The 21,345-nt window shown below is 40.9% G+C and overlaps 1 protein-coding gene and 1 non-coding gene across 2 annotated transcripts; both read right to left on the bottom strand.

Moving 5' to 3' along the window:
• Positions 3,846–3,916, bottom strand: TRNAG-GCC. The gene has a single exon. It is a non-coding gene; the product is annotated as a tRNA-Gly (tRNA).
• Positions 13,539–14,903, bottom strand: LOC109232641. Its single transcript, XM_019398395.1, has 2 exons — positions 14,328–14,903; positions 13,539–13,802 (listed from the first exon to the last, which is right to left on the bottom strand). The coding sequence occupies exons 1-2, from the start codon at positions 14,901–14,903 to the stop codon at positions 13,539–13,541; spliced, it is 840 nt and encodes a 279-aa protein (XP_019253940.1).

The following is a 21,345-nucleotide window of genomic DNA, read 5'->3' as shown; positions in this document are numbered from 1 at the left end:
ATAAGCATGCAAGATGAGCACATAAAAGCTCGCCCCTCGGGCAATATCTCAAACTGAACCAGCCCCTCGGGCTCACTCTCAACAACACTCTCGGCCCCTCGAGCTCTCTCTCTCAGATCACTCTCCGAAACAGTATCACATAGTAACCGCTGCGGCGTGCAGCCCGATCCACACATCGCTGCGGCTTTCAGCCCGATCCATATGGGTACCCGCGCTCACTGTGGGGGTGCAGACTCCGGAGGGGCTCCTACAGCCCAAGCGCTATATCACTGCGGCGTGCAGTCCGATCCAATAAATACATACTGCAGCGTGCAGTCCGATCCATATAATATACTACTGCGGCGTGCAGTCCGATCCATATAATATACTACTGCGACGTGCAGTCCGATCCATATAATATACTACTGCGGCGTACAGTCCGATCCATATAATTTACTACTGCGGCGTGCAGTCCGATCCATATAATATACTACTGCGGCGTGCAGTCCGATCCATATATAATCCTCACATCCAGGCCCTCGGCCTCACATCCCTCAGTGTATCCTCACATCTGGCCCTCGGCCACACTCAGTCAGAATATCATCACAAGCCCCTCGGGCATCAGTAAAATAGTAGTCCTCAGCCCAAAAATTTTCATTTAAAATATCATTTAAGACTCAAATCTGAGTAAAAGTGGCTGAGTTGAAAAATAGTGGAGAAACAATATGACTGAGTTCAAGTAATGAGTCAAAACAGTGAGGAAACAGTAAAAGTAATCCCCGAAGGGTTTAAACAATTGGCACGAGGCCCAAATACGGCAATCAACCCAAACAACAGTGATAACAAATAAATTCCAGTCAAATACGCGGTAAATTCATCAATCGGGACGGACCAAGTCACAATCCCCAGCGGTGCTCTACCCCACGGCCACTATCCGGCGTGCAAGTCACCTGGTAAAATCTCTAGCTCGCGACGCCTTTGCCCCTCAAACCGGCCTCCACGCGCGTCGAATCTATCCAACATCAGAGCGAATACATCACAATATGCCAACGGGACAACACCCAATCGAAAACAATTAAAAATAGCAAAAATCTCGAGATTAGCAAAACCCGAGCCTCGGGCCCACTCCTCGAAAAATCAAAAAATTAACATCAATGGATTCCTTACCTCGCCACGAGTCCATACATATCAAATTTACCAAAATCCGAGGTCCAATGCTCCCTCAAACTCCAATTTTTCATTTCAAAAGTCAAGCCCTTGTTCTTCCATTGTTAATCAAATTTCCATGAATTTAGGTGTTGATTCTTCAATAAAATGATGATTCTAGGTCACGAGACTCACCTCCAATCAATTCCCGTCGAAACCCTCTTCAATCCTCGTCAAAAAGCTCCCTAGGTTGCTCAACAATGGTGAAAATAAGACCTAGCTCGCGGAGGAAATAACATAAATCTGCCCAGCTCTTTTCGCTTTTGCGGTCACTTTCCCGCTTATGCGGGACCGCTTCCTCGACTATCCTTCCGTTTCTGCGGAAATATCAAATAAGGCCACGACCGCTTCTGCGGTCCACAAGTTGCTTCTGCGACTCCGCTCCTGCGGATTTTCCTCCGCTTCTGCGAAAATACCCAAACTCGAGCTCAACCGCTTCTGCGGTTACACAAACGCATAAGCGATACCGCTTCTGCGGTTAGCCAATCGCTTCTGCGGAACCGGCGCCCAGGCCTCCTCACCGCTTCTGCGGTCAATCCTTCGCACAAGCGTGTCTGCTTCTGCGGTCCAAGATTCGCAGAAGCGAAAATACCAGTTGCAGCAGGCTCAGCAACATGAAAAATTCCAGAACTCTTCGTTTAACCATCCGAACTCACCCCGAGGCCCCCGGGACCTCAACCAAAAACACCAACATATCTTAAAACATCACCCAAACTTGTTCCCATCATCAAAACACTACGATTAACACTAAAACCATCAAATTACATCAAATCCAAGTCTAAGTTCTTCAAATTCTACCGAAACTCGCATTCGATCAAAATCCAAACCAAACCACCTCCGAATCATCTGAAATTTTGCACAGACATCCCAAATCACCTAACAAAGCTACTGCAACTCTCGGAATTCCATTCCGACCCTCGGATCAAAATCTCACCTATCAACCGGAATTCGCCAAAACACTAACTTTGCCAATTCAAGCCTAATTCTACATCGGACCTCCAAAATCAATTCCGATCACACTCCTAAGTCACAGATCATCCCCGAAGCTAACCGAATCACCGGAAATCACATCCTAGCCCTATAACTCATAAGTCAACCTCCGGTTGACTTTTCCAAACCAAGCCTTCCTTAAAGAGACTAAGTGTCTCATTTTCTACCAAAACCAATCCAAATCAACTCTAACACACCAAATACTGATAATGAAACATGAAGGAGCATAAAATGGGCGAAATGGAGCGGTAACTCATGAGACGACGGGTCGGGTCGTTACACCCTCTTTCTCTGCAATATTGTTCTTCCACTTTTATTGTTTCATTACAGTTTAAATGTTTTATTCTCTTAATTATACAATTCAAACACTTGGAACTGATAGTTTATAGACTAATCATCTATGTAGCACCAGCTCTATTGTTAACAGGACATCAACAGTACATAGGGAAATACATAAAGGAAAAACAAATACAAAGTAGACTATGGTTTGAGTTTAACTAATATTCATAGACTATGTAAAAAAAATAAAAAATTACACTATCAAATCACCCTCCATGCAACAGGTAATAGAGGGTGACGTGATAGTGTAAAAAAAATTACCATGTCGGTTGACATATATAAGTTAAACTCTATATTTATTAGAGAGCGAATTTAAGAAGTAGGACATGGACATATGTAACAGCAAAGGAGTACATGAGCAAATCTCCATTTTTTTTCCGTTGAAGCTCAGCAAAAAAGCCATTTGACACTGGAGTAAAATTGTTGTCCATAGTTGCAATACTATCACTTAAATAATTACCATCAGAAGAAGAATTGCAAAGAATGAAAAGAAGGGGAAAAACCATGAAAATTGCAAATATGGACACTGTATTTGCCATGAAAATTAAGATTTATGTGGCTAAGATTCTTCTTCTTCTTTGCCATGGTTTAAAATTTTAAGTGGCTATATTGATGAATAATTTAAGCATTCATGCAAGTGTTTATATAGCTATGATAAGGTCCGAATTTTCTCATTTCCAAGTGATATATCTTAGTAATTAGCAATATAGTAGAAGAATAAAACTTGAATACAAAGTGAATTTGTCTTATGAGATTTCAATAGAATCTTTCAGGCTGCTGAATAAACTATATATTAACTGAAAAAACACCTAAGGGTGTGACCTAGACACCTAGTTGTCAATAAAGAGGATTGAGAATCATGAGGTCTCAAGTTCAAATTCCAGCGGAGGTAAAAATAAGGTGATTTCATTCCATCTGTCCAAGCTTTGGTAGACAAAATCGTCCAATATTTATGCTTGCGGGATGTAGCACATACCCTGTGAATTTAATCGGAATGCGTACAAGTTAGCACGAATACCACAATTTTCAGAAAAATGAGAAAGATCTTCTAGTCGTCCCTGCATGATGTAGAACAAACCTTTTTTGCACTGTCTATGTTACCAAATTACAATTTATACAGATAATTAAATGTTGATATAGGTCATCTTAACCATATAGTGCATAAAAATTGTAAAATTTACTAAACTGGTTTTATTTTAACATTAAAAATTAAAAAGTTAGAAAAATAGGGAAGCTCAGATGCGTAACTCTTCGTCCAGTAAATTCAGACAACTGCAGGGACTCTTATCACCACATTGAGCGCAAATTATTCATCACAGCAATCCCCAGAATGCACCAGCCGGGAATCGAACCCGGGTCTGTACTGTGGCAGGGTACTATTCTACCACTAGACCACTGGTGCTTAGTCCTTATATACGACTCATTAAACATTCTATTGTAATTTTTGCTTCCTCAATCTCATCAGCTACTTTAGCATGAAAACCATGAAAAATGGATGTATAATTGGTACTTGCCTGTATCTTAGCCATAGTTGATATATCAAGTCAATTACTTAGCAGTACTACTGACTGATCTTAATATCCTTCATATGGAGGGATCGTTGAATTTTGAGTTCGGTAAGCAATAGATTGTTGAGATTGAACTCTGAAAGGAGGTTCGATGTGAAACTTGCCGTAGGCAAATAAGAGAGAAAATTTAGAGGTCATATAAGGGCAAGTTCAAGATTCAAACTACTAAGGTACCTTTTGGGTTAAAGTTCAAGAGGACAAAACCACGAGGTCCGTCAACCTTGAGGTGGCCGAAAGAGGTTGGACATAGCGGACAATACCTTGACAGTTGTGCATGAGCCGTTACAGAACCAAATCACTAGAATAATTGTTTAAAACAATAATAATAAATATCTTCAACTCTTCATTTCCCTCAATAACCTTTTAAACTTACATATACAAGCATTAGTGACATATACAGTGTGTCACTTTTATAGGAAATTAAGAGAGTGTAACATTAATGAACTAAACTTAAACAAGCATCTCCCAACACTTAAATTTATTGAGAAGATAAGTATTTTATTCTTGAAGCCAAATGCAAATTTGGCTACAATTTACACCCAACAACAAAAATTTTTGTGTAATTTCATGGGGTCTGGGATCGGGTAGTGTATACGCAGACCTTACCCCTACCGTGTGCAGGTAGAGATGCTGTTTTCGATAGACCCTCGGCTCGAGGACTTAAAATTATTGGGAAGAAAAGTGTTTTAGTCATTTGGCTTCAATTAACAAAATATTACTACAACATAATTAATCCTTCAATTTGGCAATGCAACAAGTATAAGAACCACATTGAGGGACACAAAATCTGCAAGAGGATATGACATCAAGATTATGATTAGTTGTCTTCAGCTGATCATTAGCAGCAGATTGGGATAAGAGGATTCTATGTGTTGGACTATCAATAATATCACGTGAGCTAGCACTTTGATTGAAGCAAAGTGCAGATAAAGCAATGAAAATGGCAAAAATTGCTAAGATGGTAGGGCGGCTTATTGGGCGGATTGGGCGGTTATTTACTCTTAACGATTTGGCTTATCGGTTATCGGCTTTTAAATGTATTAATCCGCTAGCCACCCGATAAGATATCGGGCGGATTGGTATCGGTTTAGCTCTTATCGGGCGGTTTATCGGCCTAATTCAATCTATATTGCGTGCATTAATTGTTTGCTGACAGCCTTGCATACAAATTCAGAATAGGAAATTACACATTGAGTCCAGACTTACATGTCTGTTAACGCCTACATAGGAATGATGTAGTGTGTCATGTGTTGTAGAGTGAAAAAAGCAGAACACATTGCATAGAGAGTGGCAACCATGATAAGGTTACTGTAAGACGTTGGACAAGGACAAAGATAGGTACAATTATATTATTTAAGGAGCTCTGATGATGTATGACTTCTTATGAAGTACTAATTACTAAAAGTTTCCTTCTATTTAGTGGAATAGGTGTGTTACAGAGAATGTTTGAATAGTTCAAGCAAGGTGACACGACTGTTCTAAGGTTAAAGTGTACATCTGTCAACTGTCATGAGAGGCGCTAAGCTTAGTATCACAGGAGCTTATGAGAAGATGAGCTGAGTGTCAAAGATATGACAGGATGACCGAGTGAGAATAAGTTACCGTAAAGCTCTAAGACTATGTCTTTTTGGCTTTAATCCAAGTGGGGAACTCTATCATTGATAACTAGATCGCATGAGCATCTAGACTAAGGTTAGAGATAGAGTACTGGAAGTGGAAGGGTTTTTGATATTTAATATATATATGGAAAAAAATAAGTTTTATATATATATATATATATATATATATATATATATATATATATATATATATATATATATATATATATATATATATATATTCTTAACGGGTTAACGGATTATCCGTTAAGAAAATTGAATAATCCGCCCCCAAACCGATAAGTTGTTAATAAAAAATTTCAATCCGTCCCCCGTCCGTTAACCGTTAACCCGATACCAATAAGCCATTAAGCTTCGGTTTCGGTTCAGTTTTCGATTTCGATTCGATTTTGAACACCCCTATAAGATGGTTCTTGCCATTGCAGTAATAGATACTATATATGCTTGTATTGAATATGGCTATGAAGTGAAATACTACTCCTTGCTCCTCCTTTATATAGAGCTTATCATGTGATATGTAGCCATTGTATTATTCTTCGGTTCCATTTTATTTGCATAATTAATGTGCACAAGTTTGACTGGATACGAAGTTTAAGAAAGAAAGAAAGAAAGAAAAAAAGGCTTTAAAATTTGTAGTCTAAAATAAGTCATGATAGATATTTGTGTAGTTATAAATCATCTCAACAATAACATACCCAGTATAATCCCACATAGAGAGGTCTGGGAAGGTAGTTTGTACGCAGACCATACCCCTACCTTGTGAAGATAGAGAGGTTGTTTCCAATAGACCCTCGGCACAGGAAAACATAAGCACCACATTAATGAAAAGACGGACAAGAAGGACTGTCACACCCCTTTTTCCCACCCCCAAAAGAATAATGCGTGTTATGGATCGTGGGTGGGTTAAAGAGTTTTTCCAATTAAAGTGACAAACTTGAATAGGGATTATTTTGTTTACAAAGTCGCCACTTGGAATTGATTTTTTGGGTGTTCCAAGTCAGCATTTAGTTGAATCCTTAGTCAAAGGAAGGTTTGACTCTATTTTTATCGGTCCGCGAAAATAAAGTTCGGGTAAGGAATTTTATTGACCGGGGAGAAGGTGCAAGGAATTCCCCGAGTCTCGTGGTTCTAGCACGGTTGCTTTATTGACTTAAACTTGGCTTGAATTAATCTGGATAAAACTGTAATTTTATTTGGTTTTCATGTTTTACCTATGTCCGCTTTTATTATTATAATTATTATAGAAAAGATTTTAATAAAATTGTCCTGACCGCACCACGCAAGCGAATGTGCGACCGAGATAAATTTTATTTGATTTTTTGTCATAACCGTGCTACGCACGCGAATCCGCAGTCATGACGAGGATTATTAGTACATCATTACTTTTGGAAAAAATTACTACATTCAAAGAAATTAGCTTTGAAAATTATTGAAAAGGTCAACTATCGCGCTACGCAAGCGAATCCGCAATTTTAACAGAAGATTAACTAAATTAAGAATTAACCAAAACTAATGGGCATGGTATGAGATTTTTGAATTAATTTATCGAATGTTAAAACATCACGCTCCGCAAGTGATTTCGTGAGTTAAAGCGCGCCTACTAATTGCCTAGTATTTTACATTATTAAAATGAGAAAAATTATGAGTGATTAAATTATTAAATTATTTTTAACTATTAAGAAAATCTATTGTTATTGGAGTTAGTAAAAGAATCGGCATTTGAAGGCTTGTGTCATTTTTTGCTTATTGGCTTTTCAAGGCATTAGGCCACCTTATATGCTTATGGACTTGGTTCACAATAAAATGGGCCTAGCAAAATTGCCTAAATTTATACCAACATTGGATCATTTAGTAATTGTTTTTAAACAAATTTGGCAATCTAACTATTAAAAAAAATTAATTTCCTATTACATATCTTCTTTAAATGGAGAACAAAACTCAATTTCTATTTTAACTCAATTCTATTTCTATTTAACACATCTTGAGTTTTTTTTTTTTCGAACTAAATTTGAAACCATCAGCAAACAAGGAAAACCATCAACTCATGTAATAATTGTACAAAACTTCTAAGAACAGTTATATGAACTCATAACTAAGAAAAGAGAAAGATGGATTATAATGACACTAACATGCTTCAAGATTTGGTCACTAAGAGCATTTTCATTAGGAGACCAACCTGAACTCTAACTACAACATTCTAAACAACAGGAGCATTATGTGAAAAGAATTTTCCATAAACTTCATTCAAGATTTACACTATTGAAGGTAAAAAGGAATGTCTAATACAGAAAAATCAGCAATTAGAACATCATTTAAACAAGTCATTGATTAGCTAAACTCTTGTACATGCTTGATACTTAAAAGGGAACCAGATTATACACAAACATAATACTTTCAAGGTATAGACTACTCTAAAGGAATTCAAAACACTTCCTTCCCATTCATTCTTGACCGAAAAGTAGTACAACGGTTGAGGAAATTACCTGATCAATAGAAAGAAAATATTAGCAAAGGAGGGACTGAATTTCAGCAACAAACAGCAACGTAACAACAGTAAATCCGTGTTAAAACAGCCCGAAAACTTAGAGAAGAAACCCAGAAATGAACTCTAAAGAAGACATATACTTTTCTAAAAGTTTGCACTCTAAGATTCACTCCTAAAGCTCATCATTTCAGCTTACTTTCTTTAAGTTCAACTACTGAATTTTTTTATTTTATATTTTTGTGTGTTCAAGCAATTCTAAAAAAAAAATCTATGAAAGTGTGATGGACTCCCCCATTTTTCAAATGAGGAAAGGGCATCCCTTAAATAGGCAAAGAAAAGCCAACTTTTTGGACAGATTTTGGTTCACCAAAAATCTGTCCAAAAAGGGACTGAATTTGTGTGCTAAAGGCTGTCCAAAAGGTGAAAGGACAGCCTGAAATCTGCTATAGCAGGAGCCAAAGAGTCATTTCAGCCACCCTACTAAAAAGCAAGCTACTAGTACCCTATTTTATGATAAAAATATCTAAACTTCAGATTTTAACATCAATATCAGACCACTTACTCAAAAACAAATAACTAGAAACCATTTAACTGATTGAACTATTAACCAACAAGGAGAAAGAGAACTTCAAGATTGAAACCAAGCAAGAAACAAGTATTAACCTATGAAGTACTTAAAACTAATATGCTTGAACCAAAACGAACATTTAGAAATACTAACCTAAAATCAGAACTAAACGACGTAAAGCAAAGCAAAAATACGTCAACAATGACACAAACTAACATAATCAATTAAGCTAAACAAACAACAATAACAACAATAACAAAAAATCAGAAAATAGATTAAGAGCTAAATGAAATGATCACTAAACAGAATTATAACACAACTACAAACAAATGACGGGAAACAGAAAAATCATAACATGGAGAAAAGCATTAAGGTTCGAGTTTTACCAAATTTGAGTGTTCGAACAGTGGTGGCATAGTGACGATTGGGAAGTGGTACGACTTCGAGCAAGCTTCTATTGTTGATATTCTCGAAACCAAAACTCCAGCGAATCAGATTCCGGTTTCAATGATATCAACGACACAACCTTGCTCGAGGCCGGCTTGAGAAGAGAAACGAGAGGCAGTGGTGGTTGAGGGGCGGCAATGGCGGCGGCGGATCGGCAATGGGGCTGGCTGCTGGTGGTGGTTGGTTTTTTTAAGATTTTGAGTTGGAGATATGGAAAGAGGGGGAGAAGAGGAGGCCGGTGGTGTAAAATTTTCGGAGTTTGGGGTGGTGGGCAGCGGCTAGGGTTTCGGTTAGGCTTAGATCTATGGAGATTAAGAAGGGTTATGGGATTTTGGGGTTCGGATTCATGGAGAGGAGGTTGAGCGGAAGAAGTGGTGAAATTTTGGGGTGGATTGGAGGTTGGCCGCTGCCGGTGGGCAATTTTCGGGCGCTGGGGCGGCGTGGGGCAGACCTGGGGAGAGAGAAGAGAGAGTGATGAGAGGGGAAGAAGAAAGGAAATAAGGGGAAAATGGGGAAAATTTTTGGGGGTTTTAGGCTTTATATACTTGGGGTGGGGGATAAATAATAACCATTGGATCATGAGGGAAGGATGGGTGAGATTTAGTCTTTGTTGCTTAAACCAAAACGACGTAGTTTCAAGACAAAACTACGTCGTTTTGAGCTCTTTCTTGGCCAACCAACTAATGGACTGGGTATGGCCGAATTGGGCTCAAATTTTGGGCCAATTTTGGCACAATTTTAATTAAAATATACTAGCCCAATCCCTTTTTCCCTCTAATGAATTAATTAAACTAAAAGTCTAGTTCTAAAATCTCCAACACACAAAAAAATAATTATTCAAAACTACAATGTAAAAGAAAGAAACAAAAATTAGGCATTAACACCTGCCCCTCTTTGCTCGAGAACATAAAGAGTTTTTGTGCAAAGATAGTGAATGCCCTGACTAACTTTTGCTCAGCTATGACTCTAATGAAAGCATTTTTGAAAAGGGGTGACCGAACCTTTTTCCGAGGTTGCCTACATATCCTTGGATGTAAAGGAATCAGGTCAGTGTAGTTTAGTTCTGGAAAAATTTGGTAGCTGGGACTACCAGACACTGGAGTTAAGACTGTTGTTGCTGTTGCTGTTGCTGTTACTCTTACCGTTACTGCTTCTTACATCAAAAGAAAAAGAGAAGAGCACTACATATGTCTGCCAACTAAGAGTACAAAATTCCTATCTACGTGTCTTCTGGAGTAAGATCTTGATTCTTGACTTGCTCTCTTATGTTGACCTTAGACTGGATCTTGATTCTCTTTAAAGAAGAGATTATGACTGAATCTCGATTCTTGTTTTCTGGATCAGAATTTTGAGAAAATGAAACTTGAGAAGTTGTGTTGCCGACACGTTGTCAAAGTTAAACCCAAACTATCCTGTGATCGTCCTTCTGATGATAACTGAAACTGCAAGCTTCGATCGTCATAACCTGTGCTCCGCGGCGAGGCCTGCAAAGCCATCAAAGACGAACAAAACGAACAAAAATTTCTGCCCCAGTTTGGACTAGGAAAATTTTGTGAGTTATCAGAGAAAGCTATAAACTATCTAATTTATTGAAAGGAAGACAGAAACAGTAGTATAAACTAGCTAAAAGAGATAAAATTTTGGTAACGAATGATTGTGCAACTAGGGATTGGTTCACGTACTACTGAAGGGAAATGTAACCAGGGGCTGGCACCCTATCTTACTGGAAGGAAATATAATCAGGTGTTAGCACCATGTATTATTGATAAAGTGTTGAATCCCTCTAGGTTAAAAAGGTTCAACCTGAGTTAAGCTACGTAAAACACCCTGAGCGAAGAGTACTTCTACTCGGAACTATGAGCTGGATTCCCCTGGGCGAAAGGATTCTTCCTGAGTTAAGCTGTGTAAAACACCCTGAGCAAAGAGTATTTCTACTCGGAAACTATGAGCTGGATCCCCGTAAGCGAAAGGATTCTACCTGAGTTAAGCTGCGTAAAACACCCTGAGCGAAGAGTATTTCTACTCGGAACTATGAGCTGGATCCCCCTAGGCGAAAGGATTCTACCTGAGTTAAGCTGCGTAAAACACCCTGAGCGAAGAGTACTTCTACTCGGAAACTATGAGCTGGATCCCCTTAGGCGAAAGGATTCTACCTGACTTAAGCTACGAAAACACCCTGAGCAAAGAGTATTTCTACTCGGAACTATGAGCTGGATCCCCCTAGGCGAAAGGATTCTACCTGAGTTAAGCTGCGTAAAACACCCTGAGCGAAGAGTACTTCTACTCGGAAACTATGAGCTGGATCCCCCTAGGCGAAAGGATTCTACCTGAGTTAAGCTGCGTAAAACACCCTGAGCGAAGAGTACTTCTACTCGGAAACTATGAGCTGGATCCCCTAGGTGAAATGGTTCTACTTGAGTTAAGCTACGTAAAACACCCTGAGCGAAGAGTACTTCTACCCGGAAACATGAACTGGATCCCCCTAGGCGAAAGGATTCTACCTGAGTTAAGCTGCGTAAAACACCCTGAGCGAAGAGTACTTCTACTCAGAACTATGAGCTGGATCCCCCTAGGTGAAACGGTTCTACCTGAGTTAAGCTGCGAAAATGGGAGGTGTGAACAATAGTGATGCATGCTAAATAAAGAAAAATGGAGATTTTAAGGAGCTTACGTTTGGTGACATTCGTTCTTTTAGGATCGCCATTCTGCATTGTTTTGTTCCTGCTTCCAACAAAGAAAAATTTATGAGTTTTCAAAGTGGTGGTTGGTTTGTGGCCTTGATGCCTTGAGTAGTTTGATTCACGACCACTGCTGTCGAAGAACCGATTCTTTCAGCGTTGTACCGAGTTGCTTGGCTGCTTTGTATCATTTTCTGGAGGCCTTGGCTTTCCAGTGTTGCCCCCAACTGTTTCATACCCTGATGTCCATGGTGTCGCTGCCCTTGTCTCTTAGGCAAGGCTATTTTTCTTTAAAATCGAACTCAGTTGTTTTGCACCCAGTATCAGTTTGTGTCTGTAGTGCTTATCAACTTTTCTCATGAAACGGGTCTTGCTCATGCATTTTCAGTTTCTTTGAAACACTTTGTTCGCTTTATCAAATGAGGTCTCAAATGGATTCGTGCCTTCGTCAATGCTATATATGCCCCAAATTGTGCTCGATATTACGGGGGAATTGTAGCTAGTTTTGCAGCCATTTCTTTGCTTTGCTTTTGATGCAGGATTAGACCGAAAGGGACTCAAAGAAAAATTATGGGTAAAAACGGAATAATAATTGGAAGTGAAAAAGAACTGTGTTTAAACAAAAGGTGTCCCTTTCGAGGAAAGGAATATGGAGACTTATCATGACATGCATTTTGGACTGGATGCCTGATCCGTCTAAGCTGTCTAATTCTCAAAATCCGCCGCAAACGTTCATCTTGAATTTGTCTTGGTTGTGCTCATGCCGGAGAATCAAAGACCCTCATTCGGCTAGTAGCGCCTTTTGCAGGTTTTCGCTAACTAACCTCTCTCATTTCTCTACTAACCGTCGCCTTATGGTGCCCATCTGGGTTTTCACCAATAAGACTCTCTCATTTCTCTACTCACTGTCGCCTTATAGTTCCCGTACGGGTTTTCACTGATAAGACTCTCTCATCTTTTTTTTTTGAATAAGATACTGCATGAGGGAGGTTACCCAACGCCTTTGGCATGGGGACTTCAAACATTCTCAAAAGACATCGATCAGAAGTTCTTGAAAGGTAAAAAGGCGAAATGAGCCTTGAACTGAATTACAACTTTTGGAACCGTTTTTTACAGAAAAACCGTGAAATAAAACAAACTTCTGCCCCAGTTTTGGAGTATTGGGAATATGGATTTTTTGTTCTGATGGGACCGAACCCAGGGTAAGGCTGCCTACGTATCCTTTCGGAATCAGGTCGGACGTAGTTCAATGACTCAGAGATTTGTTGTTTGGTTTTTTTTTCCAAGTACATAGGTTCTAAAAAGTGAGAAACAAGGAAGACAAATACTGCTCAAAAGGGTTAACAAAAGGGTGACACCTATTTGGAATAGCGAGCAAATGATAGCCTTCGTCACTTCGATCTGAGAAAATCAATGCGTGAAAATTCTACAGTGGGTATATATCAAACATAATATCTTTTGACTGCATCTGCGTTAATATTCATGTCCGTTACCCGTCCTTCTTCATCTACAAAGTGCAAGGCCCCTTTTGGTAACACTTTCTTGATGATGTAGGGTCCTTGCCAGTTCGGGGCGAACTTTCCTTTAGCTTCTACCTGGTGCGGAAGGATGCGTTTCAAAACCAGCTGGCCTACCTTAAACCTACTTGGGCGCACTTTCTTATTGTAAGCGCGTGCCATTCTTTGCTGGTATAACTGGCCAAAACACACTGCTGCTAGTCCGTTTTTCATCGATCAACATCAGTTGTTCTAATCGGGTCTTGACCGACTCAGTGTCTTCAATCTCTAATTCCACAATAATTCGGAGAGAGGGAAGTTTGACTTCAACAGGTATTACAGCTTCAATTCCATATACAAGCAGATACGGAGTTGCACCAACAGATGTGCGAACAGTCGTGCGGTACCCCAAAAGAGCAAAAGGCAACTTTTCATGCCATTGTCTGGAACCTTGGATCATCTTCCTAAGAATCTTCTTGATGTTCTTGTTCGCCACTTCAACGGCTCCATTGGCTTTTGGCCGGTAAGGGGTAGAATGGTGATGCATGATTTTAAATTGTTCGCATACCTCCTTTATCAAATGACTATTTAGATTGGCTGCATTGTCAGTGATAATGGTCTTTGGGATACCAAAGCGACAGATGATGTTGGAATGAACAAAGTCTACCACTGCTTTCTTGGTTACTGCTTTGAAAGTGACGGCCTCCACCCACTTGGTGAAGTAATCAATTGCAACCAAAATGAATCTATGCCCATTTGAAGCCTTTGGCTCGATTGGCCCAATAACATCCATTCCCCAAGCAACGAAAGGCCAAGGAGAGGACATGGGATGCAACTCCGAAGGAGGCGAGTGAATCAGATCACCATGAATCTAGCATTGGTGACACTTGCGAACAAAACTGAAGCAATCTCGCTCCATAGTAAGCCAATAATACCCTGCCCGCAGAATCTTCTTCGCCAAAACATATCCATTCATGTGAGGTCCGCATACCCCCGAATGCACTTCACTCATGATCCGCTCTGCTTCTGTAGCATCTATGCATCTCAACAAGTTTAAATTTGGGGTCCTCTTGTACAGAATTTCCCCATTCAGGAAGAAACCACTGGCGAGCCGCCTTATAGTTCTTTTTTGATCTCCTTTAGCATGCTCTGGATATTCTCTTATTTTAAGGAATCGTTTTATGTCATGATACCATGGTTCACCATCTGGTTCTGTCTCAAATGTATTGCAGTAACCGTGTTGATTCCGAACTTGGATTTCTAGTGGATCAATATGAGTGTTGCCTGGATAAGGGAGCATCGAGGCTAAAGTAGCCAAGGCATCGACTAGCTCGTTGTGAAACCTGGGAATATACCTGAACTCGATGGATTTGAATCTTTTGCTCAAGTCTTGCACACATTGTCTGTACGGAATAAGCTTGATGTCTCGAGTCTCCCATTCGCCTTGGGCTTGCCGGATAAGCAAGTCAGAATCTCCCATAACCAATAGTTCATGCACATCTAGATCGATGGCCATTTTCAAACCCATGATACAAGCTTCGTATTCTACCGTATTTTTGGTACAGAAGAACCGAAGTCGGGCCGTTGTAGGGTAATGGTATCCAATAGGTGAGATGAGGATTGCCCCGATCCCAACTCCTTTGATATTGACAGCCCCATCAAAATACATTTTCCATACAGGGTGATCGTCTGGAACCACTTCCCTCTATTGAGTTGACCTCTTTGTTTGGGAAGTATGTGCTAAGTGGCATATACTCATTATCAACTGTATTATCTGCCAAATGATCTGCCAAAGCGTGTGCTTTCATCGCGGTGCGAGTGACATAGACGATGTCAAACTCTGTGAGCAGGATTTGCCATTTTGCGAGCCTGCCAGTGGGCATTGTCTTTTGGAAGATGTACTTCAAAGGATCCATTCTGGATATGAGGTAAGCAGTCTAGGCCAAAAGATAATGTCTAAGCTTCTGAGCGACCCAAGTCAAGGCACAACATGTCCTTTCTAAAAGGGTGTACTTAACCTCATAATTGGTGAACTTCTTGCTCAAATAATAGATTGCATGTTCCTTTTTGCCTGTTGCATCATGTTGCCCCAGAACGCATCCAAAGGAATTATCCATCACCAATAGATATAAAAACAAAGGCCTACCAGGTTCAGGCAGAACCAGTATAGGGGGTTTTGACAGATAATCTTTGATCCTGTCAAAAGCTTTTTGGCAATCGTCTGTCCATCTGATAGCGGCATCCTTTTTCAGCAACTTAAAGATAGGCTCGCACGTGGTTGTGAGCTGAGCAATGAACCTACTTATGTAGTTCAACCTCCCGAGCAAACTCATGACTTCTTTTTGTTCTTCGGGGGTGGCAGTTTCGAATGGACTTTATCTTAGATGGATCCAATTCGATGCCTCTCCGGCTGACTATAAAACCGAGGAGTTTCCCAGATGGAACCCCAAATGCACACTTGGCTGGATTAAGCTTAAGGTCATACCTTCGAAGCCGTTCGAAGAACTTTTTCAAATCACACACGTGATCAGCTTGTGTCTTTGATTTTATGATGACATCATCGATATATACTTCAATCTCTTTGTGCATCATGTCGTGAAAAATGGTGGTCATGGCCCTCATGTAGGTTTCCCCTGCATTCTTTAAACCGAATGGCATGACCCTGTAACAATAAGTACCCCATGGCGTGGTGAAAGCGGTCTTTTCTGCATCATCCTCATCCATTAGAATTTGGTGGTACCCAGCATAGCAATCCACGAACGATTGTATCTCATGTTTTGCGCAATTATCTACAAGAATGTGGATGTTTGGCAAAGGAAAATTATCCTTTGGGCTTGCTTTGTTCAGGTCCCTATAGTCGACACAAACTCTGGTTTTTCCATCCTTCTTTGGCACAGGCACAACATTTGCCACCCAGGTGGTGTATCGGACAGCTCTGATCACATTGGCGCTTAGTTGCTTCATTATTTCCTCTTTGATTTTGTCACTCATGTTTGTTTTAAATTTTCATTGCTTTTGTTGGACTGGTCGAAAACCAGGATACGTAGGAAGCTTATGAACCACCAGATCAGCACTTAAACCCGGCATATCATCGTAAGACCAAGCAAACACATCTCTGTATTCAAATAAAAGTTGGATCAAGGCATCTCTGGTTTTTTGTTCAGTGTGAATTCTTATCTTCGTTTCTCTAACTTCTTCAGGACATCCGATATTAATCGGCTCAGTTTCATTGAGGTTTGGCTTAGGCTTGTTTTCAAATAGTTCCAACTCTCTTTTTATTTCCTCAACAACCTCATCTTCATCATATTCAACCTCTTGATGCATTATTTCGATATTAGATAGCTTTGTAAGATCTGGGCGTGAATTGCATGCATGTCATGTTATTAAAGCCTCGCATTAACAAAACTGAAATGGAAATAAAATGACAGGAATTAGGAAAAGGAAAAGATAGAAAACTTAATAGGAAAGTGAACTACATTCCATTGAATTCGAAAGGATAGAAGGGTTAACATCAAAACAAAACAATCATACTGAGATGTTTGGATTACAACCCTGAAAGTAACCCAAAATACAAAAAAGAAGCTGCAAAAGCAAACTACCAAGACTCCCTCCTTGTGGGGAGAGGAGTTGCTTCCCAGTTGGTGAGCATGGTGTCTGGGTCAATTAGTTGCATATCGGCACGACTAGTGCCTTCACCAGCCTGGATCATATTCACTTCAGGAAATATCTGGCTGAGGCCATGGCAAATTTCATCAATGTTTGCATGCGCCGAGGAATTTTGACCCCCTCGGAGTCCTGTCTTGACAAAAGTGTAGAAAATGTGAGGGATAGGCTGTTGCAAGACCCATCCATGCTTTTTGCGATGTTTGGCTTTGTTTTCATCTGCTTGTGTTTGCCGGAAGCCTAATCCAAATGTACCCTGGTTACCGAACGGAGAAATAGGCTCCGAAATTCCTTGCAATGATGCCCCCAAGCCTTTTCCTGGTTCATAACCTTGTCTCATCATAATTGCAGCCACCATTACAGATGTGGCAGAAAGACGAGGATATAGAATGGGCTTTCCTTCCTCGACATGGTCAACAACAACCACTTCATAAGCCTGATAGACAATGGACTCAGACCCTTCCTTGGCCTCAATACAGGGGATTAACGGGTCTTTATAAATGGAAGACTCGTCTTCTCCGGTGAACAATAATTTCTTGCGTGTCATGTTTGAATTTGAGCATCTGATGCAAGGTGGATGGCACAGCTCGGGCCGTATGGATCCATGGCCTTCCAAGAAGAAAGTTATAAGAAGTGGCCATGTCCACTACCTGGAAGACAATCTCAAAGTCAACTGGCACAATCGTCATGGTGAGGTTGATCTCCCCAATGGTATCTCTTACTGAGCCATCAAAGGCCTAGATGCGAACATTGCTGGGTCGTATTCTGTTTGTATCGATCTTCATGCTTTGCAAGGTAGAGAAAGGTCATACGTCTACACTTGAGCCTCCATCAAGCATGACTCGCTTTACATAATGACCCTCACATCTGACCATCAAGTTCAAAGCCCTATTGTGCCCGGCCCCCTCCTCGGGAAGTTCATCATCAGTAAAGGAGATTCTGTTCACCTCGAAAAATCTGTTGGCCATCTTCTCTAACTGATTCACTGTGGTCTCCTCTGAGATATGTGCCTCGTTCAGGACCTTGATTAGTACACGAGCATGCTCTTTGGAATGTAGGAGCAGAGATACTAGAGAGATTTGAGCGGGAGTCTTTCTTAGCTGGTCAATAATTGAGTAATCCTGAACTTTCATCTTTTTCAAAAACTCTTCCGCATCTGCTTCAGTGACTGGTTTCTTTATTGGAAAATGGCCTTCTCTAATTTGCTTGGCCTTCCTCAACTCTTCTGGAGAGTAACATCTCCCTGATCGAGTCAAACCTCCAGTTTCCCCCACTTCCTCTATGATTTCCTTGCCTTTGTAGGTCATCACCATTTTGTTGTAGTTCCAAGGAGTGGTTTTTGTGTTGGTTACCGGGGGTTGCATGGCAGGTTTGATTACGATCGGCTCTGTTATACCTTTCGTACCTCCATGCTTCTCCCTTTTAACGGGGTGGCCTCCAAGTACATATAACCTTGGGCTTGCAACACTGGAGTGAACTTCCAACCTCAAGATCTTTGGAACAAATAAAGTTGCCTTATTTGAGCTCTAGGTGCCTTTCACAATCAATGGCACATCTCGGCTGGGACTTACTTCCAGACCTTCTCCTTCTTGAATTGCACCCACTGTCATTTCTGCTCGACCGACCGACTTGTATTCTTGATCTCGGCCAATCATTCCCACAAAATGAACATCATTGTGTGCTGGCAATGGGTTGTTTGTCACGTTAGGAGGGTCCTCGCCATTCGTCACTACAATCAATTTTTCATAAATGAGTCTCTCTATGGCTCTTTTCAGAGTCCAACAGTCATCAGTGCTATACCCTGGGGCACCGGAATGATATTCACATCTAGCATTTGCTTGAAATCCATGCGAATCGGGATGCATATGGTGGGGAGCGATGGGTCCAATTACGCCCATCTGCTTCAGCTTCTGGAATAGACTAGAATATGATTCAGCTAATGGAGTGAATTTTTCTACCGGCCTCTGCTCTCGACCATAATACTGCCTGGGATGAGCATTGTAGGGTGCTCGAAAATTTTGTTGCTGAGGTCGGGGGGGGCCTTGGAGCTGGTGCCCTACCTGCTGATTGGTAGGCCGAGCATATGATTGAGCATTGAACACTGTATATTGTAGTGGGCCCACACAGTATTGAGGAATTGGCGGGGGATAATAATGTTGAGGGTAGCTGGATTGCCCTGCTGAACTTGCACATAAGGGTGTGATGCCCCTTTTTGAAACTCTCTAGATCCCGAAGCCATCATGGACCCTTCATCTCTCTTCTTTCTATTTGCCAAACCTCCCGACCTATTTTGGATAGCTTGGGTGGTGGCTTTGAGAGCATCTTGACTTACAATTCTGCCAGTCTTGAAGCCATTTTCGACCATCTCCCCTATTTTGATTGCTTCTGCAAAAAGGTCTACCCATCGCGGACATCATGTTCTGAAAGTAATCAGGCTCTTGAGCCTCCAGAAAAACCGTGATCAACTCGTGGTTATCCATGGGTGGCTTAACTCTAGCCGCTTGCTCCCTCCACTTGATGGCATACTCCCTAAAACTTTCGGTCGGCTTTTTCTTCATATTGGACAAGGAATTACGATCTGGCGCAATATCAAAGTTGTACTGAAACTGTTCGACGAAAGCCTGGGCCATGTCATCCCAAACATGCCAATGAGAGATGTCTTGGTCAACGAACCATTCGGAAGCTACCCCCACAAGGCTTTCCCCAAAGTAAGCCATCAGCAGCTCTTCCTTTCCTCATGCACCCCTTAGCTGGTTGCAATACCTTTTCAAGTGGGTGATAGGGTCGCCGTGTCCATAATATTTCTCAAATTTTGGGGTCTTGAACCCTCATGGAAAATGGATGTGAGGGAACATGCATAGATCACTGAACAAAACACTTTTGTGACCACCTACTCTGTGTATATTCTTTATATTCTGTTCAAGACTTTTCATTTTCCTGGCCATCTCATTTGGCTCAACAGTCGTGGCATGCTTTTCATTTTCCACTGGTGATTCGTACCGAGGAGTCTGATTGTATGGGGCCGAGACCCCAAAAGCCATATTTGGAGAGTAGTATTTGCCATCATAAGCATGAGATGGGGGCTCATTGTTTGGCCTCATCACAGGTGGTGGCGGCGGGATTGTATATACCGGTGTGCCAGACACGACGAGAGGGGTGTTCCTAACCGGTGCGACTGGAGGTCGCATATTAGAGGTACCGGGGGCAGCATGGAGGCTGTAGTTTGGCACATACCCTAGTGGTAGAATGGAATCGCTCGTTGCATGGAGCGGTGTTTGAGTAGCCTAGGGTATGGTGGAAGTTCCCTCTAAAGGACCCTGGGGTGGAGGTCGACCGGAAACCCAAGCTTGATATACATGTGACAGTTGTTGTCTCAATTTTCTTATTTCCTCCGACTCTTGCTCAACTGACTGACCCTGCGGATTGTCACTGACCAACTTGATTTCATCACTATTATCCATTACCATCGCTCCTTTAGATCTTGTGAAGTAATGATGTGTTGCCAGTTTTCACCATAAACCAACCACCTTAAGCTTACTGGTTAAGAGGCAACAAATGTGTTAGGGTTAAGCATTTTACAGATAGGAATCGCACGTAGATATGCTATGCTCCTAAAATATCACCATCTCTAACATGCTTTTGGAAGGTTTCATGTTTCATTCCGGCTTATAAGATTGTTATCTATTGGCGCTCTTATTTTCTTCTCTTTTTTTTTTGTAACGACCCGACCGGTTGTTTTGAGCTTCTGCACTCTGCTCGCCAGTTCTCGGGCATGACTTGCCCCTTCTGGTGTATTATGACTTATGTAAATCGTTGGTTTTGGTTTTCAGGATAATCGGAATGAATTTGGAAGAACATTTCCCAGTTCGAAGCTTGAAATTTGAAAGGTTTGACCAAGATTTAACTTGTTTGTATATGATCTCGGATTAGAATTTTTATGATTTGGTTAGCTCTGTTGGATGATTTGGGACTTAGGAGCGTGATCGGAATGCATTTTAGAAGTCCGTGGAAGGTTTAGGCTTGAACTGGCGAAATTGAGATTTCGGCGTTTTCCGGTTGATAGGTGAGATTTTGATATAGTGGTCGGAATGAAATTCCGAGAGTTGCAGTAGCTTCGTGGTGTCATTTGGGATGTGTGTGTAAAATTTCAGGTCATTCGGACGTGTTTTGGTTGGGTTTTTGATCAAAAGCGGATTTCGAAAGATTTTAGAAACTTAGGATTGAATCCGATGTGTTTTGGGTAATTTGATGTTGTTTGAGGTGTTTTGATGATTGGAACAAGTTTGAATAAGGTTTTAGGATGGGTT

The sequence above is a fragment of the Nicotiana attenuata genome, chromosome 9 (assembly GCF_001879085.1).
Source record: "Nicotiana attenuata strain UT chromosome 9, NIATTr2, whole genome shotgun sequence".
Lineage (NCBI taxonomy): Eukaryota > Viridiplantae > Streptophyta > Magnoliopsida > Solanales > Solanaceae > Nicotiana > Nicotiana attenuata.
Note: the sequence above shows the minus strand (reverse complement) of the source record. Positions and strands in the feature narration are given on the sequence as shown.

What these genes read in the sequence shown, in the direction of transcription:
- LOC109232641 (XM_019398395.1), bottom strand. Translation starts at nt 14,903, where the DNA reads ATGGGTTTGAAAATGGCCATCGATCTAGATGTGCATGAACTATTGGTT. An exon ending in ATGGATATGTTTTGGCGAAG is followed by an intron (nt 13,803 to 14,327) that starts AAGATTCTGCGG and finishes TGGCATGAAAAG; the next exon opens with TTGCCTTTTGCTCTTTTGGG.